This window comes from Phyllobates terribilis, unplaced genomic scaffold (genome assembly GCF_046119375.1).
Source record: "Phyllobates terribilis strain yellow unplaced genomic scaffold, ASM4611937v1 Scaffold_8__6_contigs__length_399053987, whole genome shotgun sequence".
Classification (NCBI taxonomy): Eukaryota; Metazoa; Chordata; class Amphibia; order Anura; family Dendrobatidae; genus Phyllobates; species Phyllobates terribilis.
Window position 1 is genome coordinate 206,864,434 of NW_027362768.1, and position 20,694 is coordinate 206,885,127.

General features: G+C 61.6%; 1 protein-coding gene across 2 annotated transcripts in view; it reads left to right on the top strand.

Annotated features, from left to right (window-relative positions):
- Window positions 1–20,255, top strand: part of LOC141157149 (G2/mitotic-specific cyclin-B1-like) — a 52,951-nt gene extending 32,696 nt beyond the window's left edge. For both annotated transcript variants that reach the window (XM_073644060.1, XM_073644059.1), the window contains exons 3-9: window positions 13,834–13,932; window positions 14,032–14,208; window positions 14,495–14,653; window positions 14,733–14,969; window positions 19,396–19,536; window positions 19,606–19,716; window positions 20,073–20,255. In XM_073644060.1, the coding sequence (XP_073500161.1) occupies window positions 13,834–13,932; window positions 14,032–14,208; window positions 14,495–14,653; window positions 14,733–14,969; window positions 19,396–19,536; window positions 19,606–19,716; window positions 20,073–20,177 (1,029 nt within the window). In that variant the 3' untranslated portion in view covers window positions 20,178–20,255. The remainder of the gene's footprint in view (window positions 1–13,833; window positions 13,933–14,031; window positions 14,209–14,494; window positions 14,654–14,732; window positions 14,970–19,395; window positions 19,537–19,605; window positions 19,717–20,072) is intronic.
- Window positions 20,256–20,694: the final 439 nt, after the last annotated feature.

Below are 20,694 nucleotides of genomic sequence, written 5' to 3' on the forward strand. Positions count from 1 at the left end.
GACTGCTGTTCTGTGAGGAGGGGGGGCCAGTGCTGTGTGGCTGCTGTTCTGTGAGGAGGGAGGGGGGGCCAGTGCTGTGTGGCTGCTGTTCTGTGAGGAGGGAGGGGGAGCAGTGCTGTGTGGCTGCTGTTCTGTGAGGAGGAGGGGGGAGCAGTGCTGTGTGGCTGCTGTTCTGTGAGGAGGGGGGGGAGCAGTGCTGTGTGGCTGCTGTTCTGTGAGGAGGGGGGGGAGCAGTGCTGTGTAGCTGCTGTTCTGTGAGGAGGGAGGGGGGGCAGTGCTGTGTGGCTGCTGTTCTGTGAGGAGGGGGGGGAGCAGTGCTGTGTGGCTGCTGTTCTGTGAGGAGGGAGGGGGGAGCAGTGCTGTGTGGCTGCTGTTCTGTGAGGAGGGGGGGGAGCAGTGCTGTGTGGCTGCTGTTCTGTGAGGAGGGGGGGGAGCAGTGCTGTGTAGCTGCTGTTCTGTGAGGAGGGAGGGGGGGCAGTGCTGTGTGGCTGCTGTTCTGTGAGGAGGGAGGGGGGGCAGTGCTGTGTGGCGGCTGTTCTGTGAGGAGGGAGGGGGGGCAGTGCTGTGTGGCTGCTGTTCTGTGAGGAGGGAGGGGAGGCAGTGCTGTGTGGCTGCTGTTCTGTGAGGAGGGGGGGGGGAGCAGTGCTGTGTGGCTGCTGTTCTGTGAGGAGGGGGGCAGTGCTGTGTGGCTGCTGTTCTGTGAGGAGGGGGGGAGCAGTGCTGGGCTGCTGTTCTGTGAGGAGGGGGGGAGCAGTGCTGTGTGGCTGCTGTTCTGTGAGGAGGGGGGCAGTGCTGTGTGGCTGTTGTTCTGTGAGGAGGGGGGCAGTGCTGTGTGGCTGTTGTTCTGTGAGGAGGGGGGCAGTGCTGTGTGGCTGCTGTTCTGTGAGGAGGGGGGAGCAGTGCTGTGTGGCTGCTGTTCTGTGAGGAGGGGGAGGCCGTGCTGTGTGGCTGCTGTTCTGTGAGGAGGGAGGGGGGCAGTGCTGTGTGACTGCAGTTCTGTGAGGAGGGAGGGGGGCAGTGCTGTGTGGCTGCTGTTCTGTGAGGAGGGAGGGGGGCAGTGCTGTGTGGCTGCTGTTCTGTGAGGAGGGAGGGGGGCAGTGCTGTGTGGCTGCTGTTCTGTGAGGAGGGAGGGGGGCAGTGCTGTGTGGCTGCTGTTCTGTGAGGAGGAGGGGGGGCAGTGCTGTGTGGCTGCTGTTCTGTGAGGAGGGGGGGAGCAGTGCTGTGTGGCTGCTGTTCTGTGAGGAGGGGGGGAGCAGTGCTGTCTGTGAGGAGGAGGGGGGGAGCAGTGCTGTGTGTGAGGAGGAGGGGGGGAGCAGTGCTGTGTGTGAGGAGGAGGGGGGGAGCAGTGCTGTGTGTGAGGAGGGGGGGAGCAGTGCTGTGTGTGAGGAGGAGGGGGGGAGCAGTGCTGTGTGGCTGCTGGTGTGTGAGGAGGAGGGGGGGAGCAGTGCTGTGTGGCTGCTGTTCTGTGAGGAGGGAGGGGGGCAGTGCTGTGTGACTGCTGTTCTGTGAGGAGGGAGGGGGGGCAGTGCTGTGTGGCGGCTGTTCTGTGAGGAGGGAGGGGGGGCAGTGCTGTGTGGCGGCTGTTCTGTGAGGAGGGGGGGCAGTCCTGTGTGACTGCTGTTCTGTGAGGAGGGAGGGGGGGCAGTGCTGTGTGGCGGCTGTTCTGTGAGGAGGGGGGGCAGTCCTGTGTGACTGCTGTTCTGTGAGGAGGGAGGGGGGGCAGTGCTGTGTGGCTGCTGTTCTGTGAGGAGGGAGGGGGGCAGTGCTGTGTGGCTGCTGTTCTGTGAGGAGGGAGGGGGGCAGTGCTGTGTGGCTGCTGTTCTGTGAGGAGGGAGGGGGGCAGTGCTGTGTGGCTGCTGTTCTGTGAGGAGGGGGGGGCAGTGCTGTGTGGCTGCTGTTCTGTGAGGAGGGGGGCAGTGCTGTGTGGCTGCTGTTCTGTGAGGAGGAGGGGGAGCATTGCTGTGTGGCTGCTGTTCTGTGAGGAGGAGGGGGGCAGTGCTGTGTGGCTGCTGTTCTGTGAGGAGGGGGGAGCAGTGCTGTGTGGCTGCTGTTCTGTGAGGAGGGGGAGGCAGTGCTGTGTGGCTGCTGTTCTGTGAGGAGGGGGGGGGCAGTGCTGTGTGGCTGCTGTTCTGTGAGGAGGGAGGGGGGCAGTGCTGTGTGGCTGCTGTTCTGTGAGGAGGGAGGGGGGGCAGTGCTGTGTGGCTGCTGTTCTGTGAGGAGGGGGGGGCAGTGCTGTGTGACTGCTGTTCTGTGAGGAGGGAGGGGGGGCAGTGCTGTGTGACTGCTGTTCTGTGAGGAGGAGGGGGGGCAGTGCTGTGTGGCTGCTGTTCTGTGAGGAGGGGGGGGGCAGTGCTGTGTGACTGCTGTTCTGTGAGGAGGGAGGGGGGGCAGTGCTGTGTGGCTGCTGTTCTGTGAGGAGGGGGGGGGCAGTGCTGTGTGACTGCTGTTCTGTGAGGAGGGAGGGGGGGCAGTGCTGTGTGACTGCTGTTCTGTGAGGAGGAGGGGGGGCCAGTGCTGTGTGGCTGCTGTTCTGTGAGGAGGGGGGGCAGTGCTGTGTGGCTGCTGTTCTGTGAGGAGGGAGGGGGGGCAGTGCTGTGTGACTGCTGTTCTGTGAGGAGGGAGGGGGGGCAGTGCTGTGTGACTGCTGTTCTGTGAGGAGGGAGGGGGGGCAGTGCTGTGTGACTGCTGTTCTGTGAGGAGGGAGGGGGGGCAGTGCTGTGTGACTGCTGTTCTGTGAGGAGGGAGGGGGGGCAGTGCTGTGTGGCTGTTGTTCTGTGAGGAGGGGGGAGCAGTGCTGTGTGACTGCTGTTCTGTGAGGAGGGAGGGGGGGCAGTGCTGTGTGGCTGCTGTTCTGTGAGGAGGGGGGGCCAGTGCTGTGTGACTGCTGTTCTGTGAGGAGGGGGGGGGGCAGTGCTGTGTGGCTGCTGTTCTGTGAGGAGGGGGGGGGGCAGTTCTGTGTGGCTGCTGTTCTGTGAGGAGGGGGGCAGTGCTGTGTGGCTGCTGTTCTGTGAGGAGGAGGGTGGCAGTGCTGTGTGGCTGCTGTTCTGTGAGGAGGGGGGGCCAGTGCTGTGTGGCTGCTGTTCTGTGAGGAGGGGGGAGCAGTGCTGTGTGGCTGCTGTTCTGTGAGGAGGGAGGGGGGCAGTGCTGTGTGGCTGCTGTTCTGTGAGGAGGGAGGGGGGCAGTGCTGTGTGGCTGCTGTTCTGTGAGGAGGGAGGGGGGCAGTGCTGTGTGGCTGCTGTTCTGTGAGGAGGGAGGGGGGCAGTGCTGTGTGGCTGCTGTTCTGTGAGGAGGGAGGGGGGCAGTGCTGTGTGGCTGCTGTTCTGTGAGGAGGGAGGGGGGCAGTGCTGTGTGGCTGCTGTTCTGTGAGGAGGGGGGGCAGTGCTGTGTGACTGCTTTTCTGTGAGGAGGGGGGGGCAGTGCTGTGTGGCTGCTGTTCTGTGAGGAGGGGGAGGCCGTGCTGTGTGGCTGCTGTTCTGTGAGGAGGGAGGGGGGGGCAGTGCTGTGTGGCTGCTTTTCTGTGAGGAGGAGGGGGGAGCAGTGCTGTGTGGCTGCTGTTCTGTGAGGAGGAGGGGGGAGCAGTGCTGTGTGGCTGCTGTTCTGTGAGGAGGGAGGGGGGCAGTGCTGTGTGGCTGCTGTTCTGTGAGGAGGGAGGGGGGCAGTGCTGTGTGGCTGCTGTTCTGTGAGGAGGAGGGGGGGGCAGTGCTGTGTGGCTGCTGTTCTGTGAGGAGGAGGGGGGGGCAGTGCTGTGTGGCTGCTGTTCTGTGAGGAGGGGGGGAGCAGTGCTGTGTGGCGGCTGTTCTGTGAGGAGGGGGGGAGCAGTGCTGTCTGTGAGGAGGGGGGGAGCAGTGCTGTCTGTGAGGAGGGGGGGAGCAGTGCTGTCTGTGAGGAGGGGGGGAGCAGTGCTGTCTGTGAGGAGGGGGGGAGCAGTGCTGTCTGTGAGGAGGGGGGGAGCAGTGCTGTCTGTGAGGAGGGGGGGAGCAGTGCTGTCTGTGAGGAGGGGGGGAGCAGTGCTGTCTGTGAGGAGGGGGGGAGCAGTGCTGTCTGTGAGGAGGGGGGGAGCAGTGCTGTCTGTGAGGAGGGGGGGAGCAGTGCTGTCTGTGAGGAGGGGGAGCAGTGCTGTCTGTGAGGAGGGGGGAGCAGTGCTGTCTGTGAGGAGGGGGAGCAGTGCTGTCTGTGAGGAGGGGGAGCAGTGCTGTCTGTGAGGAGGAGGGGGGAGCAGTGCTGTCTGTGAGGAGGAGGGGGGGAGCAGTGCTGTGTGTGAGGAGGAGGGGGGAGCAGTGCTGTGTGGCTGCTGTTCTGTGAGGAGGAGGGGGGGAGCAGTGCTGTGTGGCTGCTGTTCTGTGAGGAGGGGGGGGCAGTGCTGTGTGAGGAGGGGGGGACAGTGCTGTGTGGCTGCTGTTCTGTGAGGAGGGGGGGGCAGTGCTGTGTGAGGAGGGGGGGCAGTGCTGTGTGTGAGGAGGGGGGGGGCAGTGCTGTGTGTGAGGAGGGGGGGGCAGTGCTGTGTGTGAGGAGGGGGGGGCAGTGCTGTGTGTGAGGAGGGGGGGCAGTGCTGTGTGTGAGGAGGGGGGGGGCAGTGCTGTGTGTGAGGAGGGGGGGGCAGTGCTGTGTGTGAGGAGGGGGGGGGGGCAGTGCTGTGTGTGAGGAGGGGGGGGGCAGTGCTGTGTGTGAGGAGGGGGGGGGCAGTGCTGTGTGTGAGGAGGGGGGGGCAGTGCTGTGTGTGAGGAGGGGGGGGCAGTGCTGTGTGTGAGGAGGGGGGGGCAGTGCTGTGTGTGAGGAGGGGGGGGCAGTGCTGTGTGTGAGGAGGGGGGGGCAGTGCTGTGTGTGAGGAGGGGGGGGCAGTGCTGTGTGTGAGGAGGGGGGGGCAGTGCTGTGTGTGAGGAGGAGGGGGGGGCAGTGCTGTGTGTGAGGAGGAGGGGGGGGCAGTGCTGTGTGTGAGGAGGAGGGGGGGGCAGTGCTGTGTGTGAGGAGGAGGGGGGGGGCAGTGCTGTGTGTGAGGAGGAGGGGGGGGGCAGTGCTGTGTGTGAGGAGGAGGGGGGGAGCAGTGCTGTGTGTGAGGAGGAGGGGGGGAGCAGTGCTGTGTGTGAGGAGGAGGGGGGGAGCAGTGCTGTGTGTGAGGAGGAGGGGGGGAGCAGTGCTGTGTGTGAGGAGGAGGGGGGGAGCAGTGCTGTGTGTGAGGAGGAGGGGGGGAGCAGTGCTGTGTGTGAGGAGGAGGGGGGGAGCAGTGCTGTGTGTGAGGAGGAGGGGGGGAGCAGTGCTGTGTGTGAGGAGGAGGGGGGGAGCAGTGCTGTGTGTGAGGAGGAGGGGGGGAGCAGTGCTGTGTGTGAGGAGGAGGGGGGGAGCAGTGCTGTGTGTGAGGAGGAGGGGGGGAGCAGTGCTGTGTGTGAGGAGGAGGGGGGGAGCAGTGCTGTGTGTGAGGAGGAGGGGGGGAGCAGTGCTGTGTGTGAGGAGGAGGGGGGGAGCAGTGCTGTGTGTGAGGAGGAGGGGGGGAGCAGTGCTGTGTGTGAGGAGGAGGGGGGGAGCAGTGCTGTGTGTGAGGAGGAGGGGGGGAGCAGTGCTGTGTGTGAGGAGGAGGGGGGAGCAGTGCTGTGTGTGAGGAGGAGGGGGGGAGCAGTGCTGTGTGTGAGGAGGAGGGGGGGAGCAGTGCTGTGTGTGAGGAGGAGGGGGGGAGCAGTGCTGTGTGTGAGGAGGAGGGGGGGAGCAGTGCTGTGTGTGAGGAGGAGGGGGGGAGCAGTGCTGTGTGTGAGGAGGAGGGGGGGAGCAGTGCTGTGTGTGAGGAGGAGGGGGGGAGCAGTGCTGTGTGTGAGGAGGAGGGGGGGAGCAGTGCTGTGTGTGAGGAGGAGGGGGGGAGCAGTGCTGTGTGTGAGGAGGAGGGGGGGAGCAGTGCTGTTGTGAGGAGGAGGGGGGGAGCAGTGCTGTGTGTGAGGAGGAGGGGGGGAGCAGTGCTGTGTGTGAGGAGGAGGGGGGGAGCAGTGCTGTGGCTGCTGTTCTGTGAGGAGGGGGGGGCAGTGCTGTGTGTGAGGAGGGGGGGCAGTGCTGTGTGTGAGGAGGAGGGGGGGAGCAGTGCTGTGTGTGAGGAGGGGGAGCAGTGCGTGTGTGTGAGGAGGGGGGGCAGTGCTGTGTGTGAGGAGGGGGGGCAGTGCTGTGTGTGAGGAGGAGGGGGGAGCAGTGCTGTGTGTGAGGAGGAGGGGGGGAGCAGTGCTGTGTGTGAGGAGGAGGGGGGGAGCAGTGCTGTGTGTGAGGAGGAGGGGGGGAGCAGTGCTGTGTGTGAGGAGGAGGGGGGGAGCAGTGCTGTGTGTGAGGAGGAGGGGGGGAGCAGTGCTGTGTGTGAGGAGGAGGGGGGGAGCAGTGCTGTGTGTGAGGAGGAGGGGGGGAGCAGTGCTGTGTGTGAGGAGGAGGGGGGGGAGCAGTGCTGTGTGTGAGGAGGAGGGGGGGAGCAGTGCTGTGTGTGAGGAGGAGGGGGGGAGCAGTGCTGTGTGTGAGGAGGAGGGGGGGAGCAGTGCTGTGTGGCTGCTGTTCTGTGAGGAGGGGGGGGCAGTGCTGTGTGTGAGGAGGGGGGGGCAGTGCTGTGTGGCTGCTGTTCTGTGAGGAGGGGGGGGCAGTGCTGTGTGGCTGCTGTTCTGTGAGGAGGGGGGAGCAGTGCTGTGTGGCTGCTGTTCTGTGAGGAGGGGGGGGCAGTGCTGTGTGTGAGGAGGGGGGGGCAGTGCTGTGTGTGAGGAGGGGGGGGCAGTGCTGTGTGTGAGGAGGGGGCGGCAGTGCTGTGTGTGAGGAGGGGGCGGCAGTGCTGTGTGTGAGGAGGGGGCGGCAGTGCTGTGTGTGAGGAGGGGGCGGCAGTGCTGTGTGTGAGGAGGGGGCGGCAGTGCTGTGTGTGAGGAGGGGGGGGCAGTGCTGTGTGTGAGGAGGGGGGGGCAGTGCTGTGTGTGAGGAGGGGGGGGGGCAGTGCTGTGTGTGAGGAGGGGGGGGCAGTGCTGTGTGTGAGGAGGGGGGGGGCAGTGCTGTGTGTGAGGAGGGGGGGGGCAGTGCTGTGTGTGAGGAGGGGGGGGGCAGTGCTGTGTGTGAGGAGGGGGGGGCAGTGCTGTGTGTGAGGAGGGGGGGGGCAGTGCTGTGTGTGAGGAGGGGGGGGCAGTGCTGTGTGTGAGGAGGGGGGGCAGTGCTGTGTGTGAGGAGGGGGGGGCAGTGCTGTGTGTGAGGAGGGGGGGGCAGTGCTGTGTGTGAGGAGGGGGGGGGCAGTGCTGTGTGTGAGGAGGGGGGGGCAGTGCTGTGTGTGAGGAGGGGGGGCAGTGCTGTGTGTGAGGAGGGGGGGGCAGTGCTGTGTGTGAGGAGGGGGGGGCAGTGCTGTGTGTGAGGAGGGGGGGGGCAGTGCTGTGTGTGAGGAGGGGGGGGGCAGTGCTGTGTGTGTGAGGAGGGGGGGCAGTGCTGTGTGTGAGGAGGGGGGGGCAGTGCTGTGTGTGAGGAGGGGGGGGCAGTGCTGTGTGTGAGGAGGGGGGGCAGTGCTGTGTGTGAGGAGGGGGGGCAGTGCTGTTCTGTGAGGAGGGGGGGCAGTGCTGTGTGACTGCTGTTCTGTGAGGAGGAGGGGGGCAGTGCTGTGTGGCTGCTGTTCTGTGAGGAGGGAGGGGGGTCAGTGCTGTGTGGCTGCTGTTCTGTGAGGAGGAGGGGGGCAGTGCTGTGTGGCTGCTGTTCTGTGAGGAGGGAGGGGGGGCAGTGCTGTGTGGCTGCTGTTCTGTGAGGAGGGAGGGGGGCAGTGCTGTGTGGCTGCTGTTCTGTGAGGAGGGAGGGGGGGCAGTGCTGTGAGGAGGGAAGGGGGGCAGTGCTGTTTGGCTGCTGTTCTGTGAGGAGGGGGGGCAGTGCTGTGTGATGCTGTTCTGTGAGGAGGGGGGGCAGTGCTGTGTGGCTGCTGTTCTGTGAGGAGGGAGGGGGGCTGTGGTGTGTGGCGGCTGTTCTGTGAGGAGGGAGGGGGGGCTGTGCTGTGTGGCGGCTGTTCTGTGAGGAGGGAGGGGGGCTGTGCTGTGTGGCTGCTGTTCTGTGAGGAGGGAGGGAGGGCAGTGCTGTGTGGCTGCTGTTCTGTGAGGAGGGAGGGGGGGCAGTGCTGTGTGGCTGCTGTTCTGTGAGGAGGGGGGAGCAGTGCTGTGTGGCTGCTGTTCTGTGAGGAGGAGGGGGGCAGTGCTGTGTGGGCGGCTGTTCTGTGAGGAGGGAGGGGGAGCAGTGCTGTGTGGCGGCTGTTCTGTGAGGAGGGAGGGGGGGCTGTGCTGTGTGGCTGCTGTTCTGTGAGGAGGGAGGGGGGCAGTGCTGTGTGGCGGCTGTTCTGTGAGGAGGGAGGGGGGGCAGTGCTGTGTGGCGGCTGTTCTGTGAGAGGGAGGGGGGGCAGTGCTGTGTGGCGGCTGTTCTGTGAGGAGGGAGGGGGGGCAGTGCTGTGTGTGAGGAGGGGGGAGCAGTGCTGTGTGGCTGCTGTTCTGTGAGGAGGGGGGGGAGCAGTGCTGTGTGGCTGCTGTTCTGTGAGGAGGGGGAGCAGTGCTGTGTGGCTGCTGTTCTGTGAGGAGGGAGGGGGGGCAGTGCTGTGTGGCGGCTGTTCTGTGAGAGGGAGGGGGAGCAGTGCTGTGTGGCTGCTGTTCTGTGAGGAGGGGGGGCAGTGCTGTGTGGCTGCTGTTCTGTGAGGAGGGGGGGCAGTGCTGTGTGGCTGCTGTTCTGTGAGGAGGGAGGGGGGGCAGTGCTGTGTGGCGGCTGTTCTGTGAGAGGGAGGGGGGCAGTGCTGTGTGGCGGCTGTTCTGTGAGGAGGGAGGGGGGGCAGTGCTGTGTGGCGGCTGTTCTGTGAGGAGGGAGGGGGGAGCAGTGCTGTGTGGCTGCTGTTCTGTGAGGAGGGAGGGGGGCAGTGCTGTGTGGCTGCTGTTCTGTGAGGAGGGAGGGGGGAGCAGTGCTGTGTGGCTGCTGTTCTGTGAGGAGGGAGGGGGGCAGTGCTGTGTGGCTGCTGTTCTGTGAGGAGGGAGGGGGGGCAGTGCTGTGTGGCGGCTGTTCTGTGAGGAGGGGGAGGCCGTGTTGTGTGGCTGCTGTTCTGTGAGGAGGGGGGGGGAGCAGTGATGTGTGGCTGCTGTTCTGTGAGGAGGAGGGGGAGCAGTGATGTGTGGCTGCTGTTCTGTGAGGAGGAGGGGGAGCAGTGATGTGTGGCTGCTGTTCTGTGAGGAGGAGGGGGAGCAGTGATGTGTGGCTGCTGTTCTGTGAGGAGGAGGGGGAGCAGTGCTGTGTGGCTGCTGTTCTGTGAGGAGGGGGGAGCAGTGCTGTGTGGCTGCTGTTCTGTGAGGAGGGGGGGGAGCAGTGCTGTGTGGCTGCTGTTCTGTGAGGAGGGAGGGGGAGCAGTGCTGTGTGGCTGCTGTTCTGTGGAGCAGGGGGGAGCAGTGCTGTGTGGCTGCTGTTCTGTGAGGAGGGGGGGAGCAGTGCTGTGTGGCTGCTGTTCTGTGAGGAGGGAGGGGGGCAGTGCTGTGTGGCTGCTGTTCTGTGAGGAGGAGGGGGGGGCAGTGCTGTGTGTGAGCAGGGGGGGCAGTGCTGTGTGGCGGCTGTTCTGTGAGGAGGGAGGGGGGGCAGTGCTGTGTGGCGGCTGTTCTGTGAGGAGGGAGGGGGGGCAGTGCTGTGTGGCTGCTGTTCTGTGAGGAGGGAGGGGGGGCAGTGCTGTGTGTGAGGAGGGGGGAGCAGTGCTGTGTGGCTGCTGTTCTGTGAGGAGGAGGGAGCAGTGCTGTGTGGCTGCTGTTCTGTGAGGAGGGGGGGGCAGTGCTGTGTGGCTGCTGTTCTGTGAGGAGGGGGGGGCAGTGCTGTGTGGCTGCTGTTCTGTGAGGAGGGAAGGGGGGCAGTGCTGTGTGGCTGCTGTTCTGTGAGGAGGGGGGCAGTGCTGTGTGACTGCTGTTCTGTGAGGAGGGAGGGGGGGCAGTGCTGTGTGGCGGCTGTTCTGTGAGGAGGGAGGGGGGGCAGTGCTGTGTGGTGGCTGTTCTGTGAGGAGGAGGGGGGGCAGTGCTGTGTGGCGGCTGTTCTGTGAGGAGGAGGGGGGGCAGTGCTGTGTGGCGGCTGTTCTGTGAGGAGGGGGGGCAGTGCTGTGTGGCGGCTGTTCTGTGAGGAGGAGGGGGGGCAGTGCTGTGTGGCGGCTGTTCTGTGAGGAGGGAGGGGGGGCAGTGCTGTGTGTGAGGAGGGGGGAGCAGTGCTGTGTGGCTGCTGTTCTGTGAGGAGGGAAGGGGGGCAGTGCTGTGTGGTGGCTGTTCTGTGAGGAGGGAGGGGGGGCAGTGCTGTGTGGCGGCTGTTCTGTGAGGAGGGAGGGGGGGCAGTGCTGTGTGGCTGCTGTTCTGTGAGGAGGGAGGGGGGGCAGTGCTGTGTGGCTGCTGTTCTGTGAGGAGGGAGGGGGGGCAGTGCTGTGTGGCTGCTGTTCTGTGAGGAGGGGGGAGCAGTGCTGTGTGGCTGCTGTTCTGTGAGGAGGGAGGGGGGCAGTGCTGTGTGGCTGCTGTTCTGTGAGGAGGGAGGGGGGGCAGTGCTGTGTGGCTGCTGTTCTGTGAGGAGGGAGGGGGGGCAGTGCTGTGTGGCTGCTGTTCTGTGAGGAGGAGGGGGGGCAGTGCTGTGTGGCGGCTGTTCTGTGAGGAGGGAGGGGGGGCAGTGCTGTGTGTGAGGAGGGGGGAGCAGTGCTGTGTGGCTGCTGTTCTGTGAGGAGGGAAGGGGGGCAGTGCTGTGTGGCGGCTGTTCTGTGAGGAGGAGGGGGGGCAGTGCTGTGTGGCGGCTGTTCTGTGAGGAGGAGGGGGGGCAGTGCTGTGTGGCGGCTGTTCTGTGAGGAGGAGGGGGGAGCAGTGCTGTGTGGTGGCTGTTCTGTGAGGAGGGAGGGGGGGCAGTGCTGTGTGGCTGCTGTTCTGTGAGGAGGGAGGGGGGCAGTGCTGTGTGGCTGCTGTTCTGTGAGGAGGGGGGAGCAGTGCTGTGTGGCTGCTGTTCTGTGAGGAGGGAAGGGGGGCAGTGCTGTGTGGCGGCTGTTCTGTGAGGAGGAGGGGGGGCAGTGCTGTGTGGCGGCTGTTCTGTGAGGAGGAGGGGGGGCAGTGCTGTGTGGCGGCTGTTCTGTGAGGAGGAGGGGGGGCAGTGCTGTGTGGCGGCTGTTCTGTGAGGAGGAGGGGGGGCAGTGCTCTGTGGCGGCTGTTCTGTGAGGAGGAGGGGGGAGCAGTGCTGTGTGGCTGCTGTTCTGTGAGGAGGAGGGGGGAGCAGTGCTGTGTGGCTGCTGTTCTGTGAGGAGGGGGGGGAGCAGTGCTGTGTGGCTGCTGTTCTGTGAGGAGGGAGGGGGGCAGTGCTGTGTGGCTGCTGTTCTGTGAGGAGGGAGGGGGAGCAGTGCTGTGTGGCTGCTGTTCTGTGAGGAGGGGGGGGAGCAGTGCTGTGTGGCTGCTGTTCTGTGAGGAGGGAGGGGGGCAGTGCTGTGTGGCTGCTGTTCTGTGAGGAGGGAGGGGGAGCAGTGCTGTGTGGCTGCTGTTCTGTGAGGAGGGGGGGAGCAGTGCTGTGTGGCTGCTGTTCTGTGAGGAGGGGGGCAGTGCTGTGTGGCTGCTGTTCTGTGAGGAGGGAAGGGGGGCAGTGCTGTGTGGCTGCTGTTCTGTGAGGAGGGAAGGGGGGCAGTGCTGTGTGACTGCTGTTCTGTGAGGAGGGGGGGGGCAGTGCTGTGTGGCTGCTGTTCTGTGAGGAGGGAGGGGGGAGCAGTGCTGTGTGGCTGCTGTTCTGTGAGGAGGGGGGGGGCAGTGCTGTGTGGCTGCTGTTCTGTGAGGAGGGGGGGGGCAGTGCTGTGTGGCTGCTGTTCTGTGAGGAGGGGGGGCAGTGCTGTGTGGCTGCTGTTCTGTGAGGAGGGGGGAGCAGTGCTGTGTGGCTGCTGTTCTGTGAGGAGGGAGGGGGGCAGTGCTGTGTGGCTGCTGTTCTGTGAGGAGGGAGGGGGGCAGTGCTGTGTGGCTGCTGTTCTGTGAGGAGGGAGGGGGAGCAGTGCTGTGTGGCTGCTGTTCTGTGAGGAGGGAGGGGGGGCAGTGCTGTGTGGCTGCTGTTCTGTGAGGAGGGAGGGGGGGCAGTGCTGTGTGGCTGCTGTTCTGTGAGGAGGGAGGGGGGGCAGTGCTGTGTGGCTGCTGTTCTGTGAGGAGGGAGGGGGGGCAGTGCTGTGTGGCTGCTGTTCTGTGAGGAGGGAGGGGGAGCAGTGCTGTGTGGCTGCTGTTCTGTGAGGAGGGAGGGGGGGCAGTGCTGTGTGGCTGCTGTTCTGTGAGGAGGGAGGGCGGGCAGTGCTGTGTGACTGCTGTTCTGTGAGGAGGGAGGGGGGGCAGTGCTGTGTGGCTGCTGTTCTGTGAGGAGGGAGGGGGGGCAGTGCTGTGTGGCTGCTGTTCTGTGAGGAGGGAGGGGGGGCAGTGCTGTGTGGCTGCTGTTCTGTGAGGAGGGAGGGGGGCAGTGCTGTGTGGCTGCTGTTCTGTGAGGAGGGGGGGCAGTGCTGTGTGGCTGCTGTTCTGTGAGGAGGGAGAGGGGGCAGTGCTGTGTGGCTGCTGTTCTGTGAGGAGGGGGGAGCAGTGCTGTGTGGCTGCTGTTCTGTGAGGGGGGGGGCAGTGCTGTGTGGCGGCTGCTCTGTGAGGAGGGAGGGGGGCAGTGCTGTGTGGCTGCTGTTCTGTGAGGAGGGAGGGGGGCAGTGCTGTGTGGCTGCTGTTCTGTGAGGAGGGAGGGGGGGCAGTGCTGTGTGGCTGCTGTTCTGTGAGGAGGGAGGGGGGGCAGTGCTGTGTGGCTGCTGTTCTGTGAGGAGGGAGGGGGGGCAGTGCTGTGTGGCTGCTGTTCTGTGAGGAGGGAGGGGGGGCAGTGCTGTGTGGCGGCTGTTCTGTGAGGAGGGAGGGGGGGCAGTGTTGTGTGGCTGCTGTTCTGTGAGCAGGGAGGGGGGGCAGTGCTGTGTGGCTGCTGTTCTGTGAGCAGGGAGGGGGGGCAGTGCTGTGTGGCTGCTGTTCTGTGAGGGGGGGGTGGGGGTCATGCTACCCTTTTATCTGCAAGATGGTCACACGAATCCCTGACCATAGATCTGATGATCTAATATCTGATGGGGAAACTCCTTGAGATAGAACTTGGGGACTGACCTGCGGATTGATGAGGATCTTGGCAGGTGTCATCTGTGTTCAGATGATGGAACTTTGGTCACTGTAGGTACATCTGGAGGATTCTCTCCCATACTGGTGATCACTTCTTCCGTCCTCTTTGATGGTTACTGTAGGGACATCGGGAGGAGACTCTCCCATACTTGTGATCACTTCTTCCGTCGTCTTTGATGATGGTCACTGTAGGGACATCGGGTGGAGACTCTCCCATACTGGTGATCACTTCTTCCGTCCTCTTTGATGGTCACTGTAGGGACATCGGGAGTAGACTCTCTCATACTGGTGATCACTTCTTCCGTCCTCTTTGATGGTTACTGTAGGGACATCGGGTGGAGACTCTCCCATACTGGTGATCACTTTTTCCGTCCTCTTTGATGGTCACTGTAGGGACATCGGGTGGAGACTCTCCCGTACTGGTGATCACTCCTTCCGTCCTCTTTGATGATGGTCACTGTAGGGACATCGGGTGGAGACTCTCCCGTACTGGTGATCACTCCTTCCGTCCTCGTGACGCTGGTCACTGTAGTCGTCATAGAGACGTTTTGGCTGCACTAGACCAGTGAATTAGGATCCAAGATCACATCAGCTGCAGCATGAACTAATAGTGAGAATATACACATTTGTTTTCTATGCACGTTTTCATAGATGGTTTTTGGTAGGAATATTTGTTTGGACATTTTAATAATAGTTTATATTATGGGCTTTTATGTTTGATACTAAATGACTTGTTTCTCAGGATGTAAAACCAGCGGCCAAAGTTGTAAAGAAAACTAAAACTGCGGAGAAGGTGCCGGAGCCAAAGACAGTGGAAAGTGTCTGCACAGAAGCCCCTGCGGTAAGACGCTCAATGACTGGCTCAGCTGGCGTTGGCTTTCTGTGTGACTGGCCAGCAGTTGCTGCTTCTCCTCAGTGATGGGCTCCTCTCGTCCTGTAGGTAGAGCCCAGCTCCCCCAGCCCCATGGAGACGTCAGGGTGCCTCCCCGAGGAATTGTGCCAGGCCTTCTCTGATGTCCTCATACAGGTGAAGGACGTGGATGCAGATGATGATGGGAACCCCATGCTGTGCAGTGAATACGTGAAGGACATCTATTCGTACCTCAGAAGCCTGGAGGTGAGGACCAGCCTCCATCTGCCCATGTCAGAAGCTGCTGCTCCTGTAATGGTCATACCAGTAGTCGGTGCCATGTACCAGGGTGGGTGCAGTGTATCTGGTGACATTTGCGGAGAGTGGGTATGACATGGATGTACTGAGAATATCAGGGCACTGAACTTTGACTTCTCTGCCTGATACATGTTGTCTCCCCTCGTACCATCATCTCTTAACATCTTTCTTGGCTGTGGTTGAATTTCTTCTCTGACCACTTATATTCAGTGCCACTTTTTGTTGTCTTCTGCAGGACGCTCAGCCAGTGCGACCAAGCTATCTCCGGGGTCAGCAGGTGACGGGCAACATGCGGGCCATACTGATTGACTGGCTAGTCCAGGTCCAGATGAAGTTTCGACTGCTGCAGGAGACAATGTTCATGACTGTTGCCATAATTGACCGATTCTTGCAGGTGACACTCTACTGTAGGACACTGACCCTAAACCCTAGTTGTCGGGTCTATAAGACTGACATCTGAAAACCTTCTGCAGGAGAATCCCGTACCCAAGAACCAGCTGCAGCTTGTCGGGGTGACGTCCATGTTCCTTGCTGCTAAGTATGAGGAAATGTACCCTCCTGAAATCGGAGACTTCACATTTGTGACAGATCACACGTACACAAAGGCCCAGATCAGAGAGATGGAAATGCACATCCTCCGAGTGCTGAAGTTTGCCATCGGAAGACCTCTGCCCCTGCACTTCCTCAGGAGGGCCTCCAAGATTGGAGAGGTGAGGGCTCGTGATCAGTGCTGCTCTATGGCCAGTAGATGTTGTGCTGGTGGGAGATCATGTCCTGCTGTGTGGGGGGGGGGATTGGGTGCATTCATGCTACCATATTCTATAGGAGGGCTCCATATGCCATATGTGTCCACAGGGGCCCATCCTGTGATGGCCTTCTGAGCTCCGTCAGTGTCCGTATACGCAGCACCGCAAACAATCTGTCTGTATGTTGAGAGCCTTCATTCATGGCTTGCGTAGCCCTGTATGGTAAATTGGCTGCTCACGTAGTTTTCTGTTGGTGGTCACTTATTCTTTAGGGTGGGCGTGATGTTTCCAGTTAGACCCCTGACTGACCTGGGTGACTGCATATTTTAGCAATATGCCACCATGGTTTGATGAAATTCCAGGGGAGCCTACAACAAGTCCGGGGATGGGTGCATGGAATAATGCTGGGCTTTTACTTAGACTGCAGTGTATTGAGGGCGCACGGCTTGCTGACCATGATGTACGGCAGGGGTCTCAAACTCGGCTGGGTATATGGCCCGCACATGGAAAAAATTTGAATTTGGGGGGCCGCATTCTTTGTTCAATGTGACATTTTTAGTGATACCATTTTTTTTGTATACACCTTTTGAACATTTTTGCCGTGTTTATTTTTTTATGGCTTGGGTCGTTATGGATGTGGCGATAATAAACGTGCACTTTTTTGTGTTTACTTTAGTTTACATATAAAACAGCATTTTTAGTGCCCAATATTTTTTCATGCTTTATTTTATTTTTTATTTTTTTTACAATTTTATTTCCCCCAATTGGCCACATACAGTAATATTGTCTTACAATTAGCATCATATAGTAATAATGGAAAACATCTTGTAGTAATGGTCCCCATCCTGTGGCTATGTGCCCCATCCAGGTCCCCATCCTGTGGCTATGTGCCCCATCCTGTGGCTATGTGCCCCATCCAGGTCCCCATCCTGTGGCTCTGTGCCCCATCCAGGTCCCCATCCTGTGGCTCTGTGCCCCATCCAGGTCCCCATCCTGTGGCTCTGTGCCCCATCCAGGTCCCCATCCTGTGGCTCTGTGGCCCCATCCAGGTCCCCATCCTGTGGCTCTGTGGCCCCATCCAGGTCCCCATCCTGTGGCTCTGTGGCCCCATCCAGGTCCCCATCCTGTGGCTCTGTGGCCCCATCCAGGTCCCCATCCTGTGGCTCTGTGGCCCCATCCAGGTCCCCATCCTGTGGCTCTGTGGCCCCATCCAGGTCCCCATCCTGTGGCTCTGTGGCCCCATCCAGGTCCCCATCCTGTGGCTCTGTGGCCCCATCCAGGTCCCCATCCTGTGGCTCTGTGGCCCCATCCAGGTCCCCATCCTGTGGCTCTGTGGCCCCATCCAGGTCCCCATCCTGTGGCTCTGTGGCCCCATCCAGGTCCCCATCCTGTGGCTCTGTGGCCCCATCCAGGTCCCCATCCTGTGGCTCTGTGGCCCCATCCAGGTCCCCATCCTGTGGCTCTGTGGCCCCATCCAGGTCCCCATCCTGTGGCTCTGTGGCCCCATCCAGGTCCCCATCCTGTGGCTCTGTGGCCCCATCCAGGTCCCCATCCTGTGGCTCTGTGGCCCCATCCAGGTCCCCATCCTGTGGCTCTGTGGCCCCATCCAGGTCCCCATCCTGTGGCTCTGTGGCCCCATCCAGGTCCCCATCCTGTGGCTCTGTGGCCCCATCCAGGTCCCCATCCTGTGGCTCTGTGGCCCCATCCAGGTCCCCATCCTGTGGCTCTGTGGCCCCATCCAGGTCCCCATCCTGTGGCTCTGTGGCCCCATCCAGGTCCCCATCCTGTGGCTCTGTGGCCCCATCCAGGTCCCCATCCTGTGGCTCTGTGGCCCCATCCAGGTCCCCATCCTGTGGCTCTGTGGCCCCATCCAGGTCCCCATCCTGTGTCCCCATCCTGTGTCCCCATCCTGTGGCCCCATCCAGGTCCCCATCCTGTGGCCCCATCCAGGTCCCCATCCAGGTCCCCATCCTGTGGCCCCATCCAGGTCCCCATCCTGTGGCCCCATCCAGGTCCCCATCCTGTGGCCCCATCCAGGTCCCCATCCTGTGGCCCCATCCAGGTCCCCATCCTGTGGCCCCATCCAGGTCCCCATCCTGTGGCCCCATCCAGGTCCCCATCCTGTGGCCCCATCCAGGTCCCCATCCTGTGGCCCCATCCAGGTCCCCATCCTGTGGCCCCATCCAGGTCCCCATCCTGTGGCCCCATCCAGGTCCCCATCCTGTGGCCCCATCCAGGTCCCCATCCTGTGGCCCCATCCAGGTCCCCATCCTGTGGCCCCATCCAGGTCCCCATCCTGTGGCCCCATCCAGGTCCCCATCCTGTGGCCCCATCCAGGTCCCCATCCTGTGGCCCCATCCAGGTCCCCATCCTGTGGCCCCATCCAGGTCCCCATCCTGTGGCCCCATCCAGGTCCCCATCCTGTGGCCCCATCCAGGTCCCCATCCTGTGGCCCCATCCAGGTCCCCATCCAGGTCCCCATCCTGTGGCCCCATCCAGGTCCCCATCCTGTGGCCCCATCCAGGTCCCCATCCTGTGGCCCCATCCAGGTCCCATCCAGGTCCCCATCCAGGGCCCCATCCTGTGGCCCCATCCTGTGGCCCCATCCAGGTCCCCATCCAGGGCCCCATCCTGTGGCCCCATCCTGTGGCCCCATCCAGGTCCCCATCCTGTGGCTCTGTGGCCCCATCCAGGTCCCCATCCTGTGGCCCTGTGGCCCCATCCAGGTCCCCATCCTGTGGCCCCATCCTGTGGCCCCATCCTGTGGCCCCATCCTGTGGCCCCATCCAGGTCCCCATCCTGTGGCCCCATCCAGGTCCCCATCCTGTGGCCCCATCCAGGTCCCCATCCTGTGGCCCCATCCAGGTCCCCATCCTGTGGCCCCATCTTGTGGCTCTGGGCCCCATCCCGGTCCCCATCTTGTGGCTCTGGGCCCCATCCCGGTCCCCATCTTGTGGCTCTGGGCCCCATCCCGGTCCCCATCTTGTGGCTCTGGGCCCCCTGTGTTGTTCTTCACACACACAAAATAGAAAAAAAAAAAGATGATTCTCACCTGTCCTCCGTTCCCTCGGCGTCCTTCCTGCAGATGTGGCCCGCAGGCACCACAGAGTCCGACCCCTTGACTATCCCGACCAGGTCCAGGAGGAGCCGCCGACAGCAGCGCTGCATTGCCGCACAGAGACTGTCTCCCAGCACAGCATTTTCAATGTCAGCCGCCGGCCAATCAGAGGCCAGCAGCTGATAGCTGCGTATGGCAATGACGTCATACTCGCTGCGCCGACACGCAGATATCAGCTGCTGGCCTCTGATTGGCCAGCGGCTGGCATTGGAAATGCAGTGCTGGGAAACAGTCTCTGTGTGGCAATTCAGCGCTGCTGTCGGCGGCTCCTCCTGCACCAGGTCGGGATCGTCAAGGGGTCTGACTCTGTGGTGCCTGCGGGCCGCATAAAGCAGCCTCAGGGGCCGCATGCGTCCCGCGGGCCGTGTGTTTGAGACCCCTGGTGTACGGCATGGGGCGGCGATCAGCGAGCTCAGTCGGTGCATTGCTCGGTACCCTGCTGCAGCTGTGTGCTTCGCCTGGAGTCTACACTGGTAGCACCTGGATCACTGCTGGGCAGAACAACCAATGCTGCGGAGGCGACGCCACCCCGTAGGCAGCTGTAGCTTCGACGCTGGCTGTGCTTGCCAACTCTATTGGAAGCTGCTTGTAATCTCCTCTGTTACACTATATTGATGGCTGGTGCACTAGGCAATGGGGAGGAGCAAAAGTCACTTATGTAGCTTGTTTTTATGGCAAATCAGTTTAAAGGGTTTTTTTTGCACTACTAGGAAGACCCCCTTCTTGATCTAAATGTTCGGCCCCGATAATATAAAAAGCCTATACACTCCTCCCATGCTGGTGCTGTTCAGCGGTGTTGGCACATGCGGTCAGGGGGCTGTGATGCGGTGGAATGACACGTGGTGCCCGGCGCCCAGTCAGCGCTGGCATTGCTGTCCCCGCCTTCGTACCTTTTGAATAGGAAGTCCGAAATCAGCTGCGGCTCGGACTTTCTCCTAATGTTCAGTTTTGTATGAAGGTGGGGACAGTGACACCAGCGCTGACTGGGCGCCATGTGTCATTCCACCGCATCATAGCCCCGGGGCTGCGAGTGCTGGCGCCAGCACAGGAGGGGAGTGTAGGTTGTGAGGTTTTTTCTTATTTTATTGTTCAAGAAGGGGTTGTCGTTGTAGTGGACAACCCATTTAATTCTAAAAATACTTAGCAATTTTTCTAGTGTAGATGAACAGCGGCTCTCTGGGTTCGGCTCAGTTGTGAAGATGCAGTCGGAGGAATGGTTTAGTTTTGGAGACTCCTGTTCATTCTTGTACGTTTCCTGCCCCTTGTCTCTAGGCCACAGCCGAGCAGCACAGCTTGGCGAAGTATCTGATGGAGCTGGTTATGGTTGACTATGAGATGGTACACTACCCGCCCTCGCAGATAGCCGCTGCTGCCTCCTGCTTGTCTCTGAAGGTCTTCAGTGCCGGTGACTGGGTATGTTTGGTGTTTTTCGGCTGTGACCCTCCAGCTGCTCTGTACTCAGCAGTGACTTGTTCTCCTCAGACCCCGACCCTGCAGCACTACACCTCATACTCTGAAGAGGCCCTGCTGCCCGTCATGCAGCACATGGCCAAGAACGTGGTGAAGGTCAACAAGGGCCTCACGAAACACCTGGTAAGATGAGCGCCACCCGTCCATCACCTTTGCCTTCTGTCTGCTGTATATGAAGTGATTACTGTAATGGCTTCTGGGATGTCCCTGCTCCTAGGTTTGGGCTTGTAATCTTTATGGTTATGATCACATCAAATCTATTCAGTGGAGAATAAAATATTGGAAATCTGAAGAGCAGCATGTGGTGAAGGAATCCAGGGAGCTACGCAGTAATGGTGCTTCCCGCAGGGTGTATGAGGCCAACCACGCTCGGCTGTAATCCTCAGACTTCTTCTTCAGTTGCAGATAGTGATCTGATTGGTTTTCTTTTAGAGAGATGCATAAAATTGGACTTTAAAATCATCTTCCTTCTTCTTTAGACTGTGAAGAATAAATATGGCAGCAGCAAACAGATGAAGATTAGCAGCCTCCCGCAGCTGCGGTCGGAGGTGGTGGTACAGATGGCGCGCCCCCTGCTGTCCTAGCCCTGCACACGTCTCCTGGTCACTTTTCTTTGCTGCTTGTAAATAGTATTTTTGCTTTTAATAAAGTTCCTTGTTTTAGATGTTGTAGTTGCTGTAGCCTTTGCCTCTTGCTGATCAGGAGCCTCCACTATCTGTATGTGGCCACGTCTGCGTTTTGGCTGCTTAGCTGGAGCAATCCTCATTTATCAGAGGCTGTCATTTCTAACAAGCTGGTTATCGGGTGGACAACATGGCACACATGCAATGTCTAGATGTGACCAATGTTGTTGGGACTGTCGCTGACAGCTTGTCCGTGAGTCCCGGAGCCCTGGTGCTCTGAAGAGCGGATCTCTTGTCAGCCAGGGTGCTGACCGGTGCTGGTTGAGGACGGCCCTGTGGTGCAGATAGGACACATGTGGTGCACAATGCTCAGTCTCCAGCCGCCGGTCTCCTCATCTGCACTGAATCCTCCGCTATTCCTCCTCTCTGCACAGACGTTGAATCCACATGGAAACAAACCCTAAAACGAGAATTTCCT